The sequence below is a fragment of the Miscanthus floridulus genome, chromosome 6 (assembly GCF_019320115.1).
Source record: "Miscanthus floridulus cultivar M001 chromosome 6, ASM1932011v1, whole genome shotgun sequence".
NCBI lineage: Eukaryota > Viridiplantae > Streptophyta > Magnoliopsida > Poales > Poaceae > Miscanthus > Miscanthus floridulus.
The window spans coordinates 18,577,137-18,601,539 of NC_089585.1; the positions used below are offsets into that span (position 1 = coordinate 18,577,137).

General features: G+C 44.3%; 1 protein-coding gene across 9 annotated transcripts; it reads left to right on the forward strand.

The window, feature by feature from the left end:
• The first annotated feature begins 2,140 nt into the window (after window positions 1-2,140).
• Window positions 2,141-8,868, forward strand: LOC136457775 (uncharacterized). Of its 9 annotated transcripts, XR_010759804.1 has the most exons (11): window positions 2,141-2,637; window positions 4,188-4,309; window positions 4,459-4,542; window positions 4,643-4,705; window positions 4,799-4,924; window positions 6,719-6,796; window positions 6,885-7,309; window positions 7,525-7,639; window positions 8,010-8,024; window positions 8,123-8,189; window positions 8,268-8,405. XR_010759804.1 is itself a non-coding variant. In XM_066457778.1 (10 exons), exons 2-10 carry the CDS (start codon window positions 4,231-4,233, stop codon window positions 8,420-8,422), a joined length of 1,305 nt encoding a protein of 434 aa, XP_066313875.1. In that variant the 5' UTR covers window positions 2,141-2,637; window positions 4,188-4,230; the 3' UTR covers window positions 8,423-8,868. The 9 variants fall into 9 exon arrangements, 7 of the variants coding, with proteins under 7 accessions (XP_066313875.1, XP_066313878.1, XP_066313879.1 ...); XR_010759805.1 differs by lacking the exon at window positions 8,010-8,024; XM_066457778.1 differs by having other exon boundaries at window positions 8,010-8,189; window positions 8,268-8,868.
• The last annotated feature ends 15,535 nt before the right edge of the window (window positions 8,869-24,403 follow it).

Below are 24,403 nucleotides of genomic sequence, written 5' to 3' on the forward strand. Positions count from 1 at the left end.
CAAATATGCCCACTTTATATGCCTCAGCAATCCTTACACTGCCCTTTCTGTGGCTCAAACCTTCATTTCTAATGTCTACAAATTACACGGAATGCCCTCTGTGATCATCTTAGATAGAGATCACCTCTTCACTAGTGCCCTATGGCAAGAGCTCTTCAAACTTACTGACACTACACTCAACATGAGCTCGGCCTATCATCCACAGACCGATGGTCAAATGGAACGCTTAAACCAGTGCCTAGAAACCTATCTTCGTTGCATGGTTCACTCCGGTCCTCACAAATAGGCTCAGTGGGTTCCTTTAGCCAAGTTTTGGTATAATACCACCTACCACTCGGCCCATGGTCATACTCCCTTTGAGGTCCTATACGGCTACCCGCCCAAGCACTTCGGCATTACACTTACTAATGCCTGCTTAGCTCCTGATTTGGAGGATTGGCTCTAGTCCTGTAATATCATGTTGCAGCATATCCAGCACAACCTGGCTCGCACTTAGCAGCGCATGAAACATCAAGCTGACAAGAATCGTCAGGAAAGAACCTTCGCTGTGGGTGATTGGGTCTATGTCAAGCTGCAACCCTACATACAACAACCCGTTGCCCGTCGTACCAACCAGAAGCTAAGTTACAAGTACTTCGGACCATATCTGGTGCTCCAAACCGTGGGTAAAGTAGCATATAAGCTTCAGTTACCTACCACTAGTCAAATTCATCCTATTTTACATGTGTCACAGTTAAAGAAGGCTCTACCTCTGAACACCACCCTGTCGACCGATGACGAGCTTCAACTTCTCTACATGCTGGAAGGGCTTCCATCGTCCCAGGTATTGGATAAGCGTCTTCATCTGGTGGGTCACTAGGGTGGTACCGGTTGCTCTGTTGCAGCGTGAATCATGCCCAGTGCATTGGGCTACCTAGGAGCGTGCCACAGATGTACCAACATCGCTGCTTCAGTCAACTGATTCTGCATCGCGAGGGCGCATTGCAGCTTAAGGAGGGAGAGATGTCACGAACAGGCCTTCAGCTGCTCTTCGAAGTTGGGCTGCACTAGCTGTACTGGCCTGTAAGTCGGCCTGCGAGCCGCATGGGTGTATCTTTTGGGCTTGGCCCATTTCTATCGTTGCACTGATGTTAAACTCGCTGTGTGGGAGGATGGGTGGACAGCGAAGAACACAAAACCTAATTTCCGAATCCTCTTCCTCCTTCTGTTGTTTGCTCGAGATGGCGGCATCGCCGTGCTCGCCGCCGTGCGTGCATGCCGGCAACCTATCCCTATCCGGTTAGAGTCGTCACAATCGTTGAACTGAGTACTGAGTGATCTTTTGTGCTGCTATTAGTATTAGGGGCATGCTTGGTTCCCAGAAGACGGACGTTACCTCGCCTCGCTTTGCTTGGTCCCGCTGGCTGCTGGCTCCAACTCAATCATTCTCGGAGAAAGCAAACCTCACTTTGCTTTGTCGGCTGGGGCAAGACTGTGGTTGGTGAGGCGAGCAACGATGACAAGGCTCCAACATGCCCTTATTGTTTAGGTGTACAAGTAAATGGTTAGTGCTTGTCCGCTTGGCTTTCTCGTGTGTGTAATGATTGAATCATGCCGCCATATAATCAGTACATGTTTTCTATCTTCAGATCCGATGAGAATGAGTTGAACGAAAAAGTGTGATGACTAGCAGTCACTTCGATAATTCATGCTACATGAAATTGAGCCTAAAAAGAATGTTTTAGAATTGAGTCAGTCACTTTGATAGCTATGGGAGCCCAAAAGTGATACTCCCTCTGTCCCAAAAAAAATTGTAATTATATGTTTCGTGCTGGTCAAATTTATAAAAGTATTAGTATTTATATATCTAAATAAATTTATTATGCAAATATATTTTGTAATAATCTAATAATATTTATTTTGTATCATAAATTTTGATATTTTTTATATAACTTTAGTCAAAGTTCAAACCGACGAGAATTGTATTTTTCAGTGACAAGTAGTAGTTATATAAATATATTTTATACTAAATCAGGTAATTCAAAAAATTAGAAACGAAATTAAACCGTAGACAAGGGTAAAAAAAAATTCTACTAAAACACATTTTCAAATTCTAATTCTTGGAATCATACGTCATCGTATCATCATCATCATACAGATCTTCAGTTTTTGAGACACGCTCCCAACAGTATCCTCTGCTACAGTCTACAGTGCCGCTTTCCCGAGCGCCGCTCGACCCGCCGCCGCCGGAGCCTCGTCTCCATCGTCGCGTCCCTCTTCCCCGCACGCGCTCCTCGCCCTCTCTGCCCATCGCGGCCGCGGCTCCATCGCCGCCTCCCTCTTTCCCGCACACTCTCCTCGCCCTCTCTGCCCGCCGGCGCCGCCGCAGGGTCTCGCCTCCATCGCCGCCTCCCTCTTCCCTGCACGCACTCCTCGCCATCTCTGCCAGTGCCGCTCCTCCGTACTGGCCTGCCCCTGCTCCCGTGCGGCTCCTGCTCTTCCAGCCAGCAATATTTCGTCGTCCTGCCCTCGCCCTCAGGCCGTGCGGTTCCTGCTCCTCCGGCCAGCAGTACACGTCTCCCTTCAGCTAAATCGTGTTTCGTATACAACGTTCTTCATCTTGCGTGGGATTGCTGCCTTGATTTCAGCCTACCCTATGTAAGTCGTCCTCTCTTTATGATTTCAATTTTATACAGCTATATACACATTACAGTATACGAACCTGTAACAATTTCGAATTAGCTTTTGCACGATTTTTTTTGTTCTCTCCACGCTCCAGTTTCCTATTCACATGCCCCTTTCTATGATGTGCGAAACTGTGGCAGTTCCGTATTAGCTTTTAGACGATTTCTTTGTTCTGTCCATGCTCCATATTTTGTTGCAGCGAAAATTGTTTAGTCTTCAGCTCTATTTTTTTTTTTGAACGGAAGTCTTCAGCTCTATTTTCCTACCTTTATGCGCGCAATCAGATTTTCCATAGTCCACAAGATATCTTTATGGGAGTATGGAAAATCTGATTGCGCGCATAAAGGTAGGAAAATATCTTTATGGGAGTATGGAAACTGTTAACGATAATATCTTGTGGACTATGGAAAATCTGTTCTGTTATGGGAGTATGGAAAATCTTTATGGTAATTTTTGGATGATGGAAAATTACCGTTACTAAATGCATCTGTTCTGTTATCTTCAGCTCCTCCTTTGGTTTGGTCTCATGGAACTATAGTCATATACTCCTTTGCCTTTGCAATTTCTCGCATTTGTGGGAGTTACTCCAAAGAAGAGAATACAGTTGAGGTGCTATGCTGCTTTCTCCACTGACTGTGATATGCAGAATCCTATATCACTAATGCATTCTGAATAAAAAAATATCACTTCTATCAATTTTTCTGTTAATCCTAGACTCCTCTTTGCCGAAAGGGCTTAATTATATCTAACACCTTTTATAAATCCTGGAGTTCCATTACCTATTAATTTCAGACCTTAGCAGGAAAGCAGGTTACCCATTCTCTATACTAGCAAGTGCTACTTTGTGATCTTCACAGACCTGCTATCCCAATCAGCAGCAGGTTACCCTTGCTGATTTCTGACTGCATAGTTATATCCCCCTTTCCTTTTTTGAACATACACATAGGTACGAATTTGGTAACCCATTGGGTGTTCGAGGTTTGTTAGACTGCTTGTGCATATATTGTTTGTGTTGTTTATAGGTAAAAAAAGAAGCACTAAGTACATCCCAGTTACCCATTTAGTAGGACTCATTATAACTCATACAAATCATCTGTTTTTTTTGTTAGGAGGTAGTTTCAAGAATGTCGACAGTTTCTGCTCTGAATTTGTATTGATGTACTTATAGTGTTTTTCTTCTAAAAACATATGAGACAAGTATAATGTTACCTCTAATATAGTTCTATGGCTACGATATATGTGGTCGATGTCGACCTGAAATAGTACTTGTGGTCGATATATTCTGGTGTTGATTACTGCTCCCATCAACCAAACTTATCTGTACATTGCCATGCACATCCCCTATGGGCGTGGTGAAGTGCGCCTATTTACACCATTTTTTTCGTTGTTCTCGCTTCCCACCGCTCTCTGCTTCGTATTCAGTTACCCCTTTGTTATTATGCCTCCATTCTATAGTTTCTATGGCTGCAATCAACTTTTACCTAATCTAAGAGTTAGCATTGGATGCCTGATGTTTCATACAGCCTCTAATGCTTCCTACGGTATCGAACCTGCAGCGATAGGCCAATGTCAACCCCTATCGACGCACCAACACCTAATACACATTGCAGACACAGACATGTTTCCGCCGCTTCTTTACTTCCTGGTTAGTAGTTTCCTGTATATCTTCTTTACTTCCTGGTTAGTGGTTTCCTGTATATCTATGTGTACTTTCCATCTCGTCTGTGTCATTTTTCTTACTATTGAGGATTTGCACTGATATTGTTTCCTTGCCGCTTCATACAACATTGGCAGGTGATACAGCTGATGACTTTCCTACAACCTTCCATGTCCCATCAAAACGTTCTGCATGTCGTCGCTTACCTGCTCAGCCTACTGGTATAACACCTCATCTTTTCATCTTTTAGTTTACATATATTGTCCCATCAAAACATACATGATCCGATGTTCAACGATGCTATGGTGCTGCCTCGTGCAGAGACATTACCATGTAATGCGCAACGTAAACGAAACCGGTCTTTCACACCTTCGTCAGCTCCAGGTTAGTACATGCTATATGTCTGAATGTGTGCTCCTAGCAGTGTAGTTCTTCTGCTTCACTTATATAAAATTACTTTCCTTCACTTCTTTACAGAGCCTATTGTTTCTCATACAGTTCATGGCGCATTTAGTGGGACCAATTTGGACATTCCTGATGACTTCCCAACAACTTTTCATATAAGACGCTCTACGCGCCGGCGCCTAGCTGCTCAGCCTACTGGTATTATCGCTTACCTATTTCTTTCCTTTCATCTCTCCACTTGTATTTTGCTTGCTCTGTTTCATAATTCCTGATTGTAAAGCGCTAGCCCTAATGGATATGTTATGAAACCCATCATGTTCATGTTTCTTATTCAAACCATGATACCTTATTTTATTTTCCTTTCCTTCATTTTCCTATCACATTCACAGTTTGTGCCTTACTATTTATGCCCCTACTCAGAAATACCACGCCCGGATGTTGCTCATGCCGATCCATACCAGAAACATATGGCTACTACATCCGCCACCTTACGGCAATGTTAGTTGTATCCATACACTTTGACAGCCCCTACGGACCGTCCCCTACATAAGCTCCTAATTTTTCCTTACTAACTTTGTAGTCTGAATTCTGAAATGAGCCCTTCAAACCATACTGCCTCCCCCTGTTGCACCCATCAACATAATCCTTCCATTCTCTTAAATGAGCCGTCAGGCAATGTTGAATGGTGTGCTGTGACATCCTCTCAGTCAATTCTTCTTACTGGTATGCAAAAAGATTTGCCATTGTTACTTCCAGACCCTTGCTTTGGGCAATTCATATCCATGTCAACACTAGATAAAGTAGGCACAAAAAAATCCCCCCCCCCCCCCCCCCCCCCCCCCCCCCCCCGCCCCACCGTTCAAAGTGTCGCCTTTACTTCAGGTGTTCAAACTCCAAATGTAATATGCTTATTACATAATAATTATATTCAATGCAAGAATTGTTATAGTCAGCATACCCACGGCGAAGCGTGGGGTACCACCTAGTAACAAGTAAATAACTTTTGATGAGGGCTGTACAGTGAATCAGTGATGGGTGGGCTGTGGGCAGGAGGAGCCGTGGAGTGGGAGGTCACAACTCACAAAACCCCCGTTCCCCATCAGGCAGTGGCAAGCAAGGCAAGAAAGCAAAACCCCTCTTCATCTACGCCTTCTTCCTCTGGAGTAGCCATGGGCCCCCGCCGGCGGAGGCGACAAGGTGGGAGAGTCCGGCGGACCATCCAAGCACCACCGAGTCGAGCGAAGAGATGGTGGTGGTAAAGGCACCCCGTAACTTATCACATTTTCTTTTTTCTTACTTATTTTTGTTTGCGAGGGCACCTTCAGCCCTTGATCTGGTAGTACTACTCCCGTGCGACCGTGCAGTTTAGTTTATCTACTTCGTCTCTAATGTTCTTTGTGGTTAAGCGGCAGTAGTTGGATACCTAATCTGATGGCATTTCGACTACCAGGTTTCCATCACCCCCCACCAAAAAAAAGGGCAGTACCCAGTGTAGAGAGCTCCCGCTCTGTGCGGGGTCTAGGGAAGGGTGTCAGTGGCAAGCCTTACCCTCGCCTGTGCAATGCGAGGAGACCGCGACTCGAACCTGGGACCTTCCGGTCACAGGCGGTAAGACTATACCGCTTGCACCAGGCCCGCCCTTCACCCCCCACCAAAAAAAAAAGAAAAAAAAAACGCTGCAACCTTGGTTGAAGGAACATACTTTTTTGGCCTTCAGTAGTAATAATCTGAATGAATATCTGAGTGATGGAACTTGTAGGAATAGAGTAGCATGCACATCTTATTGTTTAGCTTTACTGAAAGAAAACTTGCAGATTGTGTTCGGTTATCTCATTCTCCCATTCCTTTTACTATGTTTCTTTTTGTTCAACAGTGCTGTGTTATATTCTGAGGAACAGACTTTGTGATATATCACTCACCTTGCTGTACCTGTGGTGGGCTATCTAGCCTAAATTTACGTACTGAAGGGAAATGTGATCTTTGTTGATACAGCGAAAGAAGGTCAGAGTCTTGGGGTGGGATCTGGAAGTGGGAAGAGCAAAGATCCAGTTATGTCCAAAGGTTGGATAGGTCTGGTTGGGATAAGTCTGAAAACCCACTTCAGTATATCACACTCTTCTTCATTCCATGGCTTTAATAGTTGTTGCTTATGGGGCAGAATGTTTGGAGGTGAGGTGTGAAGATTCTCAGAGGATTATAAAGGAGATCGAAGACTTGAAGTCTGAACTAGATGAGGATTTACGACAGCTTGGATACTGCGAGGAGAATGAGAAGCTGAGAGCTGAGCTGGCTGTGAAGGTGAAAGAGGTGCATTGCCTGATGAAGCGGATTGAGGAGCTGGAAGCTAAGAATGACTTACTGAAGAAGCGGACTGAGGAGCTGGAAGCCATTAATGATGGCCTGCCAAAGCGGAACGAGAAGCTGCAGGCCAAGAATGATGACCTAACGAAGCAGAACAAGGAGCTGCAGGCTGAGAATGAAGACCTAACTAAACAGAACAAGGAGCTGCAGGCAAGGAACGCCGGCCTGACCAAGGGGATTGAGGAGATGCAAGCCAAGAATGATGATGACCTCCATAAGAATGTAAGCTTTAAGAAGAAGATAATCACAACAATACACCTCTTATATTTATTACACTTGTACTAGATGTAGCCTGCCCTTACAGCTTCCTATCTTCATATGGAAATCCAGTTCAATCAAAATGAGATCATGGATCATTAGAAGTTTGTGAATGTTAAATAAATTGAGGTAAAGTAGAAATGTTTAATTTGCAGTAACTTCTCTTGCTATCATTCTAGATTATGGAGATTCTGGAAATTCAGACTGATGCTAAGAGAAAGGACTTGCTGCAATTCTTAGGGCTGTATAGCATAATGGACTTTCCATATCCACAGCTTAAGTCGTCTGATGAAGGTATACAATCTTTTACATGCCCCTTTTTTGTACACCTGGTCATATGAAGCTGCTCAAAATTCACTAAAATAGAGTAAAGCATCGGTTCTATTTATGCCATGTATTACATATTTGCAATTGATCCAGTTCCATCAAACCTAAAAAAAATGATGCTGAAATTTATATAGATATTGCAGGTTCTTTTCTTCTCAGCTATGATTAGTAATGTTTAATCTTGTGTGAGTTTATATGAGTCTCATATGTCTTCTAAGTTCTAACCAATCTGATAGTGTAGTTGGCCTATTTTTACCCTCTTAATGAAATACGTGTCATGTTGCACGTTCGCAAAAAAATAGCGTAGTTGGTCGTGACCAGTCTTATTATGTCACAGCCCTGTTGTCAGAAGGTAACAAGATCGAGGCTTCTTCCGTTGTGGCTGCTGGTTCAGATCCAAAAATCCAGATCAAAGCCTTAATTTCTCAATTGTTAAGCTTGACACAGCAGGTTGTGAGTGCTGACTCCATTCAAGCCAAGGATGCTGAACTTGCCAATCAAAAAGAAGAGATTAAGTGTGAGTTTTCCTAATTCAATCACTAGTTCTGTGATTCTTACCATAATAGCCCTTATCTGCTGGGTACTTCTTTTTCAGCACCGAAGGCTTATCCGGGAGAGGAGAGCTGTTCAAATAAAAAGGACTTTAGTCAGCAGAAAATCGAAGATGGCGAAAAACTTGAGAAGGTTCTGAGAGCCACAAAAGCTATATTGGAAGCCATATCTGCTGAGAGACTGCTGAAGAGAGTCTGAAGTAGTCCAAGCTGAACTTGAGGCAAACAAAAGCAAGTCTTGCACAAGATTTGTCTGATCGGGATTCCGCTTGCCAAGTCACTGGAAAATGAAAGAAAACATTACCGAGTTGATGAATGAAATCAGTGATGATGAGGAGAATCTCTCCTCTTAAAAGAGTTGGGCTCAGTGACACTGGAAATCTATTCAGATGAACATTGTTGGACTTATAACCTGATCCAGGCCTGGGTATGCATCATGTATATATATGGCATGTGGACTGTGGCATAGTTATTTGGACCGGACCGGACCAGCGGTCGGACCACTAGAAGACCAAACCAAAGCCTAAAACGGTCTGGTTCACTTAAAAGACCGTCCGTTCAATCGAACCAGTGAAAACCGTTTGAACTGGCTGGTTTTTATGAAACCGGTGAACCAGCGGGTTCCAAATGAACCGTCCCGGTCTGCACCCTGTTTACTTGGGCTTGTTTGGCTTATAATCTGTAATTTTTTTTGGCCACGGCTTATCGGCCAAAAAGCCCTGGCAGCAGCGAACAGGGCGCTGGTTGCTGCCGTCCGTGTGGCGTGATTGAACTGCAGGTGTCCGTCTGTGCACTGTCGTAGGTGGGCCTGCCTGGCTGCTGCTGCGGGCCTGGTGGGCGCTTGAGGATTTTGACGTGTGCGTGGTGGCTTGACGAGTTAGCGTGTGCCTGGTCACGACTCACGACGTGGTGTCTTCGTGTAGCGCTAAGGGGTGTTTGTTCTTTAGTCGCTTCTAAAATTTATATCACATTGAATATTTAGATATTAATAAAGAATATTAAATATAAGATTAATTATAAAATCAATTACATATATGCAGGTTAATTTGCGAGACGTTTTTTAAGTCTAATTAATCTGTCATTAGCACATGTTTACTGTAGCGTCAAGTTGTCAAATCATAGACTAATTAGGTTTAAAAGATTCGTCTGGCAAATTAGTCGTAAGTTGTATAATTAATTTCGTAATTAGTCTATATTTAATACTCTATGTGTCTAAATATTCGATGTGACAAGAATTTTAGGAACGCATGTAGAAACCAAAACCAAACACGGCCTAACATTGTTCACTTTGGTGACGTCAGCACTCTCTTTAATTATTTTTAAATTTTCAATAACTTTTTTGTATGAACTCTAAATTAGTCAAATAATATATTTATTTTGACTAACTTGATGAGTTCGTTGCGATGGTACATTCTATTTTAAATTTTAAAATTATCTTTGCAACAATAAATATATATGAATTATTATTCAATTTCCTTTTGCACCAATTCATATGTAAGCTAATTATTTGTTGCATATTATTACATTGTACCGGTTTGAAGTATTTGTGGGTGGTTCAATTCATTCGGTCCAAAATAATCGATCGGTGGTTCATCCGGTTCTTAACGGTTGGACCAGTGAACATGTGAACCGACGACCTGCCGGTTCAATGTCCGGTCCGGTCCAAATAACTGTGGTGCTATTGCTGCTCCTGGCCTAAAAACTGACGTGGCCTGTGAACTAACCCGTGGCTTTCGTGCTGCTGTTCTGAGGTGTCTGTATATTTGTTTAGGTATAAATAGTTAGTGCTTGCCTGCTTGGATTTCTCGTGTGTGTAATCATCTGCCGTTCATGTGTAATCAGCTAATCATGCTATCTTATAACTCGAAAATGTCAGTGTAGCGCTAATCATCTGCCCGTTCTTAGGTGTCTGTGTATTTGTATCCGGTAAGTCAGAGCGGCTACTCAAGCGGAAATTTGTTGTGTCCGCGCACACACAAGATTTCTGGATTCCCTGGAAAACTACTATCGAAATAATGTTCTGGCTCTGAAGATGATTAGATGAATGAAAGGAGAAAAATGGCTCGAGACCTTCCGAGGACGATGAGCACGAGGGATTGAAAGGATGTATTCTTGTGAACTGTGACTGGGCCACAATGTTACGTCCAATCATTTTCTTCCAGGCAATGCAAGTAAACTCGTTTTGGACTTAGATGACACAAGAGGATCTAGAGAGTAGATCTTGCATCAAATGGTTAAGAATCCGATAGTTTTTTTTAAAAAAAATCTATTAACAGATAAATAGCCATTCCTAAAAAATAAAATATAAAGGAAATACCACCACATTAGACTCGGGCACCGTGGTGTGCGATTGAAGCTACTCCCTCTGTTTCGTCTTGGGATTTACTAGCGCCCGGATGTTCGGACCAGATGAGCGTGTTCCGGACACCTTGTGTATGCTGCTATCCTAGCTCATGCCTGTCGTTGTGCCGTATCGCTGCTGCATGCGCACGTCCATCCCTTGTCCGCCCTGCCCTGCACGTGCACCCCGGCTATGCCCGCCACTCTTTCCCCTTGATCCCCTCCTCTCTTGCGCGGGTGGGACCCAGGAGCCTGGATGAGGACGAGCACACCCCGTCTACAGGACCCTAGACGTGTCGTGTGCCCCATCTATCGGTCCTTGGCTCGCCGCGCCCCTTCCCTCTACGCCCGGGCCGTGCCCCATGACTCTCTGAACGTACCTCTGAAACACGAAACACTTGCAATATAAAAACACTTTAATGCAACATAAGTATGAAGCAGATGAAACATTCGGAACATACTATCGGTGCAGAATGTGACCAACTAGTGAATATTTAGTAGTTTTGCTGTACGTTGTGATCGGAGGTGGCCTAGCACTCAATGACACATGATTTATACTGGTTCGGGCAACGTGCCCTACGTCCAGTCGGGGCCGGTCGGTGACTTTATTCCTGAGCCCAGGTGCTCGAAGTTGTACAGTGAGGTTACAAACGAGAACGAGAAAGATGGGGTGTACAAGAGGTCCGGTCGGCTCCGACCGAAAGGGCCGAGAGTGACAGGAACTTCGCTGTGAGCTAGGTGTTCAAGCGTGTGCTTGCGGTCGGAACTTGGTGGTTCTCTGGTTATGAGCTATCGATCTAAGGAACTCTAGCCTACTGGAATCGGTCTTCGATCATTCGGTCCCCTCTGTTGGAGGGAGTCCATCCCCTTTTATAGATGAAGGGGATGGTTTTATAGGTAAGAGAGAGAGGGTACGGATGTTTTTAAGCCTTGTTGCCCACGCTGACGAGGATCGGATAGTGGTAGGCCCTCACAACGCTGTTGATGTCATTGTAGAATGTTAGGTGCACGTGGGAGATGGCAATGTCTTCTTCAGGAAGGGTTGACGTCAGTACCTGCAAAAAACTGTTTGATACCTAGAGGTATGTGAGGAGCCTCGCTATGTTCGCTCGATACGGTAAATCCTAGGTGCCCATACCACTATCGATGTCCAGGGACACGCGGGGGGTTTTACCATATGAGAGTTTTAGCTGGCCCCTATAATACTGTAGTGGGAGACGTCGGCGCCTACAATACTATTTGTGTCAGGGTGGCTGCCTTGCCTTACCTTTCTCCGCACGCCTTCTGGTTCCTTCTGAGCGAGCGTCCCCGGTCGGATGGCTCCAGTCGGCTCTGAGTGCGCTGATCGGAGAAGAGCGGTGAGTAGGGTTCCTACGAGCCCCGGTCGGAGGGACGCGGGGTCAGAGTCGGAAGTAGGGCTCAGGGCAGGCCCTCCGATCGGAGAGACCGTTCGGAGGCGGCTGAAGCCCGAATTGAGTGCTTCGGTCAGAGAGGTGGGCCAAAGTAGCTGATGAGCGAGCGTTGCTTCTCTTGGGCCTGGCCTTTCGATCGGTTGCTGGACCGTTCCTTTGCCTTGTTGTTTTTAGATTCTTGGGTCGAGCCTTGATGCAGAAGCCGGTCCCCGAGGGACCCTAGGTTTATGAACCCGACAGGAGCCCCCGAGCCCCTGGGTGATTCAGGTAGAATTGTCTGGGGGGATTTTTGTCTTGTTGGTGGGTGCGCGCGAGCGCACCCTCGGGTGTAGCCCCCGAGCCCCCGGGCGGTTTAGATAGAACCATCTGGGGGGGTGTTTGTTTCAGCGTGCATGTGTGCATGTTTTTTGTTTGAGACAGAATTTAACCAAGGCGTCGTTGTGCAGCCAAGGCAGTTTTTCAACTTCCTAATCCCGACGTTGAAGCGCGCCGTGGATTGGTTGAGGGAGTTAGTTCGGTAGTCAGAGAGCTTACTGATCCTGGCATTGGTGTGCGCCGTGGTTTTGAAATGGTTAGTTCAGGGGACGGATGTGACCGTGCCCGTGGGTCCTAGTGTCGTGGATCCCTGGCCTCGGCGCAGCCTGGACAGCCGAGGTAGTTAGTTCAGTTAGTTTTCACGCGAGTTCGGAGTCATGGTCCCAAGCCATAGCCGGAATGTCGTAGATCCTATCGACACAAGTTCGGGGTCGCGGTCCCTTGATTTCTTTGGAGTGCAGTTGGAAATGAAGCCATTACACGAGTTTGGAGTCGTGGTCCCAAGCCATAGCCGGATGTTGTAGATCCTATCGACGCGAGTTCGGGGTCGCGGTCCCTAGATTTCTTTGGAGTGTAGTCGGAAATGAAGCCAGTTACGCGAGTTCGGAGTCACGGTCCCAAGCCATAGTCAGATGTCGTAGATCCTGTCGACGTGAGTTCAGGGTCGTGGTCCCTGGATTTCTTTGGAGTGCAGTCGGAAATGAAGCCATTAGCGTGAGTTCAGAGTCGTGGTCCCAAGGTTTTTGGCATTTGAGCCCTCGAGCCTTGTCAGGCCTTCGTGGGGGTCGATGTGAGTTGTTTTTGCAGTTACCCCATCTGGTTCCTCACAACCGGAGGGGCTGAGTTTCATCGCTTGTCCCGATCGCTCGAGCTCAAAGACTAGCTCGGTGAGCTCGCTAACGGGTGTGATCGAATGGAATCTGGGTCCGTCGTTCGTGACGGGGTTGGCATAGCCCTCTTGTGACATTCCACTACTCCTTTACCTATAGCTCGGCAGATGCCTAGGTTGTTCCAGAGACTGACCCGAGTGGCCTAATGGCCTCTCCTTGATGAAGATTCTGTGGGCTTGTGTAGGGTCGAGATGGCGGGCTAGAGGGGGGTGAATAGTCCTTTCTAAAATTAATCACGTTGGCTAACCGAAACAAGTGCGGAATTAATACTATCGGTCTAGCCAAGACTACACCTCTCTATTTATGTTCGCTAGCACCTTCCAAAGATACTAATTAAGCAACAAAGGTGCTGGGTTAGCTAGAGCTCACCTAACCAATTCTAGGAGCAAGGTCACACAAACCTATGCCACTAGTACTTTAAGCAACAAGGGAGCTCCTACACATGCTAGTAAGCAAAAGCACAAAGCCAACTAAGCTCACTAGCAATGCACAATAACAAGGCAACCAATGCCAAATTAGAGAGCGTAAATACTTAGCTACACAAACTAAGCAAAGTGACTAACAAGGTTACACAAACCTAATTAGCCACGCAAGGGAGCTACTTCTATGCTACACAAGCAAGAAGGTAACTAGTAAGCTACACAAGCTAACTAATTACAAGAGCAACTACACAAGCAATGTATATGAAAGTAATTACAAGCTTGTGTAATGAGGATGCAAACCAACGGGAAGAACAAGGTTGACACGATGATTTTTTCTCGAGGTTCACGTGCTTGCCAACACGCTATGTCCCCGTTGTGTCGACCGCTCACTTGGTGGTTTGGCAGCTAATTGGCATCACCCACCAAGCTCGCACATCGGGCACCACAAGAACCTACCCCAAAAGTAAGGGTAGCTCAATGACACGCTCAACTAGAGTTGCTCTTCGTGGCTCCCGCGGGGCGAGCACAATGCCCCTCACAAAGCTCTTCTCTGGAGTGCCGCACAAGCTTCTTGCGGGCTTCAATGGAGACCACCACCAAGCCGTCTAGGAGGTGGCAACCTCCAAGAGTAACAAGCACCACCGGCTTGCAACTCGATCACCTAGTGCCACTCGATGCAACCTCATGATGCAATCGCACTAGAATCGCTCTCTCACACAATCGAATGATCACTATCAAGTATATGTGAGATAGAGAGCTCCCAAGCACTACTACACAAGCCACCAAGGCTCTAGTGTGCTCAGCTGCCGGCCCAAGGCCGACCATGGCTTCTATTTATAACCCCACGAACAAATAGAGCCGTTACCCCTTCACTGGGCAAAAACTCAGGATGATCGGACGCTCCGGTCAGATCGACCAGACGCTGGACCTCAGCGTCCGATCGTGCAAAGCACAGCCACAGTGTCCCCTTCTTCAAACGCTATTCACCAATCTCAACGGTCATATGTTGACCGAACGCAGCAGCTTGAACTGACCGGACTCAGCAACCCCATTGTCCGGTCGTTTCTAGTAAGGTACCAAACATGATCGGACGCGTCCGGCCGGTCGCGATCAGGACACAGCACCAGCGTTCTGGTCACCTCCAGCAACACTGCTCTGCCTACATCACCACACGTCACCTTGACCGGACGCACATAGCCAGCGTTCGGTCACTTCCAGTGCCAACGTCCGGTCGATGACCGACGCCTGCACGCTGTCTGCCACCACTGATCGGATGCAGGACCCTAGCGTCCGATCACCCCATGACCAGTGTCCGGTGCACTCTGTGAGACCCTATCTTTTCTATATAGGGCGCCGGTAGAGTTCCTAAACCTTCTCGCCTTCGTTCCATCGCCGAGTTGATCCACATCAACTCTAACTTCTTCTCCTTTGCAAATATGCCAACACCATCAAGTGTACACCACCATGTGTATGTGTGTTAGCATTTTCACAATCATTTCCCAAAGGATTAGCCACTCAACTTACCATGCCACTCAATCCTAGCGACGATGCAAAGTTAGATGACTCGAGTGGCACTAGATGACCGATATGCAAACAAGTTTGCCCCTTTTTATAGTACGGCCATCTATCCTAAACCCGGTCACAAACTTCTCTACACAGCTATGACCGATAAAATGAAATGCCCTAGGTTATACCTTTGTCTTGCGCATTCCATTCCATCTCCTCCAATGTCGATGCAACACATGCATCAACACGATCAACAATGATATGATCCACTTCATATCATCATGTGATCATATTGGTTCATCAATCTTGACTTCACTTGCTTTTCACCATTGCCTTCGTCCATCAGCGCCAAGTCTTGCTCAAGCTTCACCGCCACGTGGACCATTGCTCCAAAGCCTTCGACTTGCCCTTCACGCTTGCAACCGGTCCATCAAGCCAAGTCATGTCTTGATCTTCTCCACCTTGATCACATGACTCAATGTCATGTCTCATTTGCAATGAGCTCCTACATCATCACATGTGTGAGCTTTGCAACATCTCCAAGCCATTTTTACCTTCATGGCATATGTTGCTCACATACATGTACATGTGGACTAATCACCTGTGTATCTCACATAAACACAATTAGTCCACCTAGGTTGTCACTCAATTACCAAAACCACACAAGGGCCTTTCAATCTCCCCCCCCTTTTGGTAATTGATAACAACTCTACAAAGATATGGAAATTAAGCTCTTTTGGATTTATGTTGCTTGCCCAAGCAATTTTACTATGTGAAAATGATTTTGGACAAGTACCACAAACCTGAGATGGTAGTATTAGCTCCCCCTACATATGTGCTAGAGTGTTTGATTTGAAGCTCGCACATATGCATAGATTGAAATTGTGGGAGAGTAATTACTACTAAATGATGCTAAGGTGTATAGGAATAAACCTTTGAAGCATGTACCAATCAGAGTTGCACCTTTAAGTTCATCCTTAGCACCATGGTTAGCTAGATATCACTTGGAAATAAAAGCACTAGATACCTTGTGAGATCAACATTAAAAGCAAGGTGCTAGCATTACATGAAAAGCATACCAAGTGTCTAGCTATCATCCTATGCATGCTAGTTATCAAATCATCATTCAAGTTCTACGACTAGCATACACCACACAAGCATGCATATTGAATTTTGAAAGCTTATGCAATGCAAGCAAGCACATGAATATGCACATATCAAATGCAATCAATCAAAGTTCATGAGCTTGCTCCCCCTACTTGTGTGCTTCTCTTGTCCAAGAGTTGTGATCCATCTCTTTTCTTCAATGTTGCTCCCTCTTTGTCCATGTCCATGTCCAACCTCTACTTCTTTGAGCTTTTATATCTTATCTCTCTCCCTTGTACAATCTCAATCTCAAAGCTTTCATATCTTTGTACAATCTCTCCCCCTTTGTCATCAATTTCCATAAAAGGTGTGCTTCTCATTGAATGCAAAGGTATGCATTTGGGGTAGATGGTTGAGGCTTGAATCTTGTATTTTTTTATGGACATCACTTGATTTGTTGGAATGACACCATTTATAAATACCACTTGTAACTTGTATCACTTGTAGGGCTTCTTGAGATACCACACATAAGATTTTTTATCTTGAGATCAATTTGTGGGACACCTCCCCCTATGTGATATCATGGGTCATCCATTTGATACACTTGAGCTCTTGTAGGTGAGGGATGCATTCTTCATTTGATGATCACTTAAAGTTGAGGATCACTTGTGGAACCATCATCTTGCATGATTGATACCATGTGTAGATAAGATATCACTTGAAAGAATCTTTTAGTATGGAACCACTTGTTGGATTTATCAATAAAAACCATTTCTTGAACATTTGCTATCTTCATGAGTACCACTTATAGGATATCACTTGTGAGTTAATCTAGACATCACTTGTAGATTCTTGATAAAATACTTGAGTCTAGATACCACTTGTAACAAACAAACTAGATATCCATTTACATTGTTATCTTGTGCTTGTACTCTTATCATTATCATGAGCTTCTATGATTGACTTGAACTAAATTGATTTGCCTAAGCTTCCAAGTCCTGGTTTGAACCAATGACAAGCTTCTTCACACCTCTTGCAAGGGTTATCTTACCAATGTTGTACTTGTCACTTGTGAGCAATCCAAATTAAGTCAAGTAATTGGGTTCACTAGCTCATGAACAAATTCATATACTAACCACTAGATCAAGTAATAATTCAAGCAATAGTGGTAGGTTATGAATTTAAATATTTCATTTGTTATGCATGATCCTATGGAGCATGTACTATATGCACTAGCCTGCATACTAGTAAGGGATGAAATGATCATACACATTACAATGATACCTTTGCTATGTTGGAGTAGAGGATAGTCACATAGATTCCAATTCATTACTCCAATAGCAATGTGAAGTCCAATTATAAGCTTGGTGAAGATCAATAGATACCATGTTGAATTTCATTCTTCACCCATATGAAATGAATACCACTTATGATCAAGTGCACTTTCTTGTTGTGGTTGGCTTGCTTTATCTTTTGATCTTTGCTTGCATGAGAGCATCAATTTGAGAATACCACTTGAAGTATCATGACTAGCTCTCTTTTGGGTGTTGCTTGCTTTTTTTGATCAACCCTTTTGATAGCTTCAACTAAGCATCTCAAATGTTCCTCAGATCACCACTTCCATGTTAGCCTTCCAAGTACCATACTTGGTTCACCTACACATAGGCGGCAAGCCCCTACACTAGGGAGAAGTGACATCTCTCCAAGAACCATTCTTGATACTCACTTGAAATAACTTGATTGATTAATTCAAGTGATGGACTTAACTTGGTGAGTAACCTTGATTCCTTCTTTAAGTCCTTTTCTTTCTTCTTGTTTAAGTCCTTTTCTTTCTACCAAATGATTTTCAATAGTCACTAGAACTTAAACTTCAACTTCATCTTGAGTTTGATCTTGATCTTTCAATTTGAGTACTGAATGTGTGTAAAGTACACTCCACAATCAAATAGCCTTGTACTCTTTCCTTGTTATGCTTCTAGAGCATCTCAAAAACCAAACTTAGGTACCTCAAACACTTGTAAACATGTTTCCAACTTGAGGATCTTTCAATCAAAGTGACTCTAGATCAATCCAACATTTGTCATTTTTCTGATAGATTTTGTACCCTTCAAAGAAATAAGCATATCTCCCTAAAGTACAAATCCAAATACCACTAAATTTGGTGGAGGTGTGCAATACTAAGTTACCTAGAAGCTGTAAAATTTTTAGCTTCATTTGACTTCTAGATTGCTACCAGATTTCAATTCTTCCACCACTGCTATATGCTGAAAACTTCTGCACTATAGCTGACAAGAACCACTCCAAAACCGAAGCATTTCTTATCCAATTTTCATGAAATTTCTACAGCATCTCATACCATAAGTCTAGAGCATGTACACAAATTTTCATGCCAATCCAATAAGTTTTGATTACTCAAACATGGCTAAGATCACAGCTCACTCAGATTTTCAATGTAGGACAGATTTCAATCACTTGAGTTATACTTCATCAAATATGAATCAAACTTGAGACTAACTCGTTTGAATACTTTCACAAGACATAAATCCATTCAATCCACTTACTAAATGTCATCTTATGAACTTATCCAACACAGATTAATTCAAACTTGACTACTAGTCAATTATCCATTCAATCATCTCATAGCAAGCAACATTGCATATTTATCCAATTCAATCAACTCATATGCACCCAAATTAAATGATCAACAAGAGATATACCTTGGTTAGCTCATGATCATCCAACTAGCAAGCTTCAACTCAATTATTTGCAAGTCATCAAATATATCCAATGAATTACCAACAATCTTGAATTATAGCACTTGTATGTTGATAGCACTTTGGACTTCACTCAATTTTCACTTGGCATTGGGTTTGGATGTGCACTAGGCTTCATATCTTGACTCAACATATGATGATCAATATGAAATCAATTAAATTAAGTCTCCAATACCGATGGTACCTACAATCAATCATCCACTTCTTGATGGTACCCAAATAAGTTTGGGTCCTCTCAAGTTAGGAGCAACATACTTAGGCAACGCCTTAGTATGAGTAGCGGGATGTTTGGCAATAGCAACCATAGAGGTACCATTACCATCCTTTCTAAGCACATTATCATCAACAATTGAAATAGGCTTAGAAATGTCACCTAGGGGACATGAATGTGCCATGTGTCCCCTTTCCCGGCATGAGTAGCACTTTCTCTTTGCTTGAGCCTTCTCTTCTTTGCTCATGTGGTGCTTCTCATTGCCTTGCCTCTCATGGATTGCTTGAGCTTTCTTCTCAAGCTTGGTAGGACACTTAGAGGCAAAGTGTCCCATGTTTCCACACTTGAAGCACTTGATGTGAGCATAATCTTTCTTATCATCTTCATTCTTGCTCATCATCTTGGCATCTTGAGTTTGCATTGGATGCCTTGCCTTTCCACCCCTTCTTGTTTTCTTCTTCTTCTTCATCAAGTCACCACCATCTTCATGATTGATCTTGATTTGCTCTTGGGGTGTCTTCTCTTGCTCAACTTGTGGCTTTGGTTGAGGCTCTTTTAGTTGCTTCACCAATTGCTTGGTTGGGCACATTGAGGTAAGGTGACCCCAAGTGCGGCACTTGAAGCACTTCACATGCCTGAGCCTCTCTTCTTCTTTTATATTCTTGAGCTTCTCAATGTTAGGGCAACCATTTGCAAGGTGTCTCGCTTCATGACACCGGTAGCACATGGTATGAGAGAGCTTTCTTTGTTGTAGCTTCTTCATCTTTCTTTTTCTCTTTCTTTTTGCTCTTTGTCATCTTCTTCTTGAAGCCAAGGCCACACTTGTCACCATAGTTTCTTTGAGTCTTCAATATGTGCTCAAAGGTGACTTTTGAGTTATAGCACCTCTCTAACTTGTTGCTCAATTTCTTTACTTCACTTTTGAGCTCAATGTTCTCCTTCAAAATGTTAGTCTCACAAGACATAGGAGTAAAACAAGCATCTATATGTGAAGAGCATGGCATATCTAATAAATCGTCACAAGAGGTGGATACATGCTTCTTGCCTACATCACAAGGGTTAGCAACATTTTGCAATTTATCATTTGATCCATGTGATAAGCTCTTATTATTTTTAAGTTTCTTTGTAAACACTTTAATGAGAGAAGCATGTTGTTCTAATAATTCATCATGAGATGCAAATAGTGTCTCATGATTCAATTTTAGCTCATCATGTGAAGATTTATAAGCATCAAGGAATTTCTTATGTTCCTCACAAGAGTTCTTTAGAAATGAGTTTTCATTCTCTAATTTCAATGTTTTAGCTTTCTCATTTTCTAAAGACATGGTCATGCTAGCAAGTCTACTAACAAGCTCATCATATGAATCAACATGATCAACCACATTATCATTTGTTACCTTGGTGTCACCTTGTGACATGAAGCAATGTGGTGATGTAGTTGGAGAGCTTGTAGTAGCATCTTCATCATGGCTTGAGCATGAACCATCATCACCATCAAGTGTGCATGGGGTAGCATCATCACTTGCAACACTTGTGGCATCATCATCAACCTTGTCAAGTGAACTTATAGTAGATCGATCATCATCATCATCATCACTTGACCATGAGGTGGAGCAATCTTTCATAATCACCAAATTATGGTTATGCTCAACACACTCATGCACCTCCTTCTTGGGCTCATCCTCCATCTTGAATTTGCCATCATCCCATGTGGAGGAATCACCGAAGGTTTCCTTGATGGACTCCCATATCTCACGAGCGGTTCCCTTGATGTTTACTTGTTTCATCAAATCAAAACTTAAAGCATCCATTAGAAAACAACAAGCATGTGCATCAAATTCATAGAGAACTCTTTGAGCTTTGGTGAGCTTTCTATGGTCCAAGACATGGGTGAGATCACTTGTGACAACCCACCAAAATTTTGGTCCCTTTGCACGAAAATGATCAAGCATGTGATTTTTCCAAAGTGCAAAGTTTGTGCCATAAAAAATGTGTGCCTCATAAACATCTAGCCCATTAGACGCCATCCTCTTGGGTCCATGAAGACCACAAATGAGAGACCTAGCTCCGATACCACTTGTAGGGTCGAGATGGCGGACTAGAGGGGGGTGAATAGTCCTTTCTAAATTAATCGCGTTGGCTAACCGAAACAAGTGCGGAATTAATACTATCGGACTAGCCAAGACTACACCCCTCTATTTATGTTCTCTAGCACCTTCCTAAGATACTAATTAAGCAACAAGGTGCCGGGCTAGCTAGAACTCACCTAACCAATTCTAGAAGCAAGGTCACACAAACCTATGCCACTAGTACTTTAAGCAACAAGGGAGCTCCTACACATGCTAGTAAGCAAAAGCACAAAGCCAACTAAGCTCACTAGCAATGCTTAATAACAAGGCAACCAATGCCAAATTAGAGAGCAGCAAATACTTAGCTACACAAACTAAGCAAAGTGACTAACAAGGTTACACAAACCTAATTAGCCACGCAAGGGAGCTACTTCTATGCTACACAAGCAAGAAGGTAATTAGTAAGCTACACAAGCTAACTAATTACAAGAGCAACTACATAAGCATAATGTATATGAAAGTAATTACAAGCTTGTGTAACGAGGATGCAAACCAACGGGAAGAACAAGGTTGACACAATGATTTTTCTCCTGAGGTTCACGTGCTTGCCAACACGCTATGTCCCTATTGTGTTGACCGCTCACTTGGTGGTTCAGCGGCTAATTGGCATCACCCGCCAAGCCCGCACGTCGAGCACCGCAAGAACCTACCTCAAAAGTGAGGGTAGCTCAATGACACGTTAACTAGAGTTGCTCTTCTTGGCTCCTATGGGGCGAGCACAATGCCCCTCACAAAGCTCTTCTCCGGAGCGCCGTACAAGCTTCTTGCGGGCTTCAACAGAGACCACTACCAAGCCATCTAGGAGGTGGCAACCTCCAAGAGTAACAAGCACCACCGGCTTGCAACTCGATCACCTAGTGCCACTCGATGCAACCTCACGATGCAATCGCACTAGAATCGCTCTCTCACATAATCGAATGATCACTATCAAGTATATGTGAGATGGAGGGCTCCTAAGCACTACTACACAAGCCACCAAGGCTCTAGTGTGCTCAGCTGCTGGCCCAAGGCCAACCATGGCTTCTATTTATAACCCCACGAACAAATAGAGCCGTTACCCCTTCACTGGGCAAAAACTTGGGACGATCGGACGCTCCGGTCAGATCGACCGAACACTGGACCTCAATGTCTGGTTGTGCAAAGCACGCCACGTGTCCCCTTCAAACATTGTTCGCCCGATCTCAATGGTCATATGTTGACCGGACGCAGCAGCTTGAACTGACCGGACTCAGCAACCCCAGCGTCCGGTCGTTTCTAGTAAGGTACCAAACATGACCGGACGCGTCCAGTTGGTCGCGATCGGACACAGCACCAGCGTCCAGTCACCTCCAGCAACACTGCTCTGCCTACGTCACCACACATCACCTTGACCGGACGCACACAGCCAGCGTTCGGTCACTTCTAGCGCTAGCGTCCGGTCGATGACCGATGCCTACATGCTGTCTGCCACCACTAACCGGACGTAGGACCCCAGCGTTCGGTCACCCCATGACCAGCGTTCGGTGCACTCTATGAGACCCTATCTTTTCTGTATAGGGCGCCGGTGGAGTTCCTAAACCTTCTTGCCTTTGTTCCATCACCGAGTTGATCCACATCAACTCCAACTTCTTCTCCTTTGCAAATGTGCTAACACCACCAAGTGTACACCACCATGTGTATGTGTGTTAGCATTTTCACAATCATTTCCCAAAGGATTAGCCACTCAACTTGCCACGCCACTCAATCTTAGCGATGATGCAAAGTTAGATCACTCGAGTGGCACTAGATGACCGATATGCAAACAAGTTTGCCCCTCTTTATAGTACGGCCATCTATCCTAAACCCGGTCATAAACTTCTCTACACACCTATGACCTGGTAAAATGAAATGCCCTAGGTTATACCTTTGCCTTGCGCATTCCATTCCATCTCCTCCAATGTCGATGCAACACATGCATCAACACGATCAACAATGATATGATCCACTTCATATCATCATGTGATCATATTGGTTCATCAATCTTGACTTCACTTGCTTTTCACCTGTTGCCTTCGTCCATCGGCGCCAAGTCTTGCTCAAGCTTCATCACCACTGCGGTCCATTGCTCCAAAGCCTCTGACTTGCCCTTCACACTTGCAACCGGTCCATCAAGCCAAGTCATGTCTTGATCTTCTCCACCTTGATCACATGACTCAATGTCATGTCTCATTTGCAATGAGCTCCTACATCATCACATGTGTGAGCTTTGCAACATCTCCAAGCCATTTTCACCTTCATGGCATATGTTGCTCACATACATATACATGTGGACTAATCACATGCGTATCTCACATAAACACAATTAGTCCACCTAGGTTGTCACTCAATTACCAAAACCACACAAGGGCCTTTCAGCTTGGCAAGAGGTTCAGGATCGAACAAGAAGGTTGAGATGACCCGGTTTGTCAGACCGGGCGAAGGCCGCACAGTGCTCATCTATGGTTTTCTCCCCTAGCTCTATTGTTTGCTCATGTCGAATGAGGCAACTACCGCTTTGTGATGCAACATGGAGCATTCTGGTGCATTTTATTGCACGTGCAATGCTTAGTTCCTAAGCCCCCGGCGATTCTGGGCCCGAATCATCTGGGAGGCGTGGGTGTATGGAATGAAGTGCACGTATGGATGTATGAAATGATTTATAAGGAAATAGAGGGGGTTTGATAGTGTTTACCTTGACTGATTGGAGGGACGGGGTTCGGAGGGATTTAGTCAGAAATGTTCGACCAGGACCTTGATGGCCTGGGTAGCTGCCTTGTGTGCATAAGAAGGTCAAGAGCTCCATGTTCTACTACTGATCATCTATGGGTGCGACGCCCTTGAGGTATCCGTTTGTGCTTGCCAAAGCCGAGGGAGCAAAACCGAGTGGATCCCTGGCGGTCGTAGTGGTATTTGTAGTAGCAGAAAATGTAAAGGTTAGGTTTGTGGGTGAGTCCCCGTGTGAACAGTTTTTTATATTTAATGAATACACCAGTACTGTCCTTGTGATAGAACCACGATATCCTTTCCCTAGCATAACCTTCGTTCTTATCCTTTCTCTCTCATACCTGCCCATTTGTCTCATAGGGCGCAACCTTGGG

Excerpts from the sequence above, each read along its gene's own strand:
- LOC136457775 (XM_066457778.1), top strand. The coding sequence starts at position 4,231 with ATGTCAACCCCTATCGACGCACCAACACCTAATACACATTGCAGACAC. Across the intron at positions 4,310-4,458 it reads CGCCGCTTCTTTACTTCCTG|GTGATACAGCTGATGACTTT; the intron begins GTTAGTAGTTTC and ends CAACATTGGCAG. Across the intron at positions 7,640-8,009 it reads GCTTAAGTCGTCTGATGAAG|CCCTGTTGTCAGAAGGTAAC; the intron begins GTATACAATCTT and ends ATTATGTCACAG.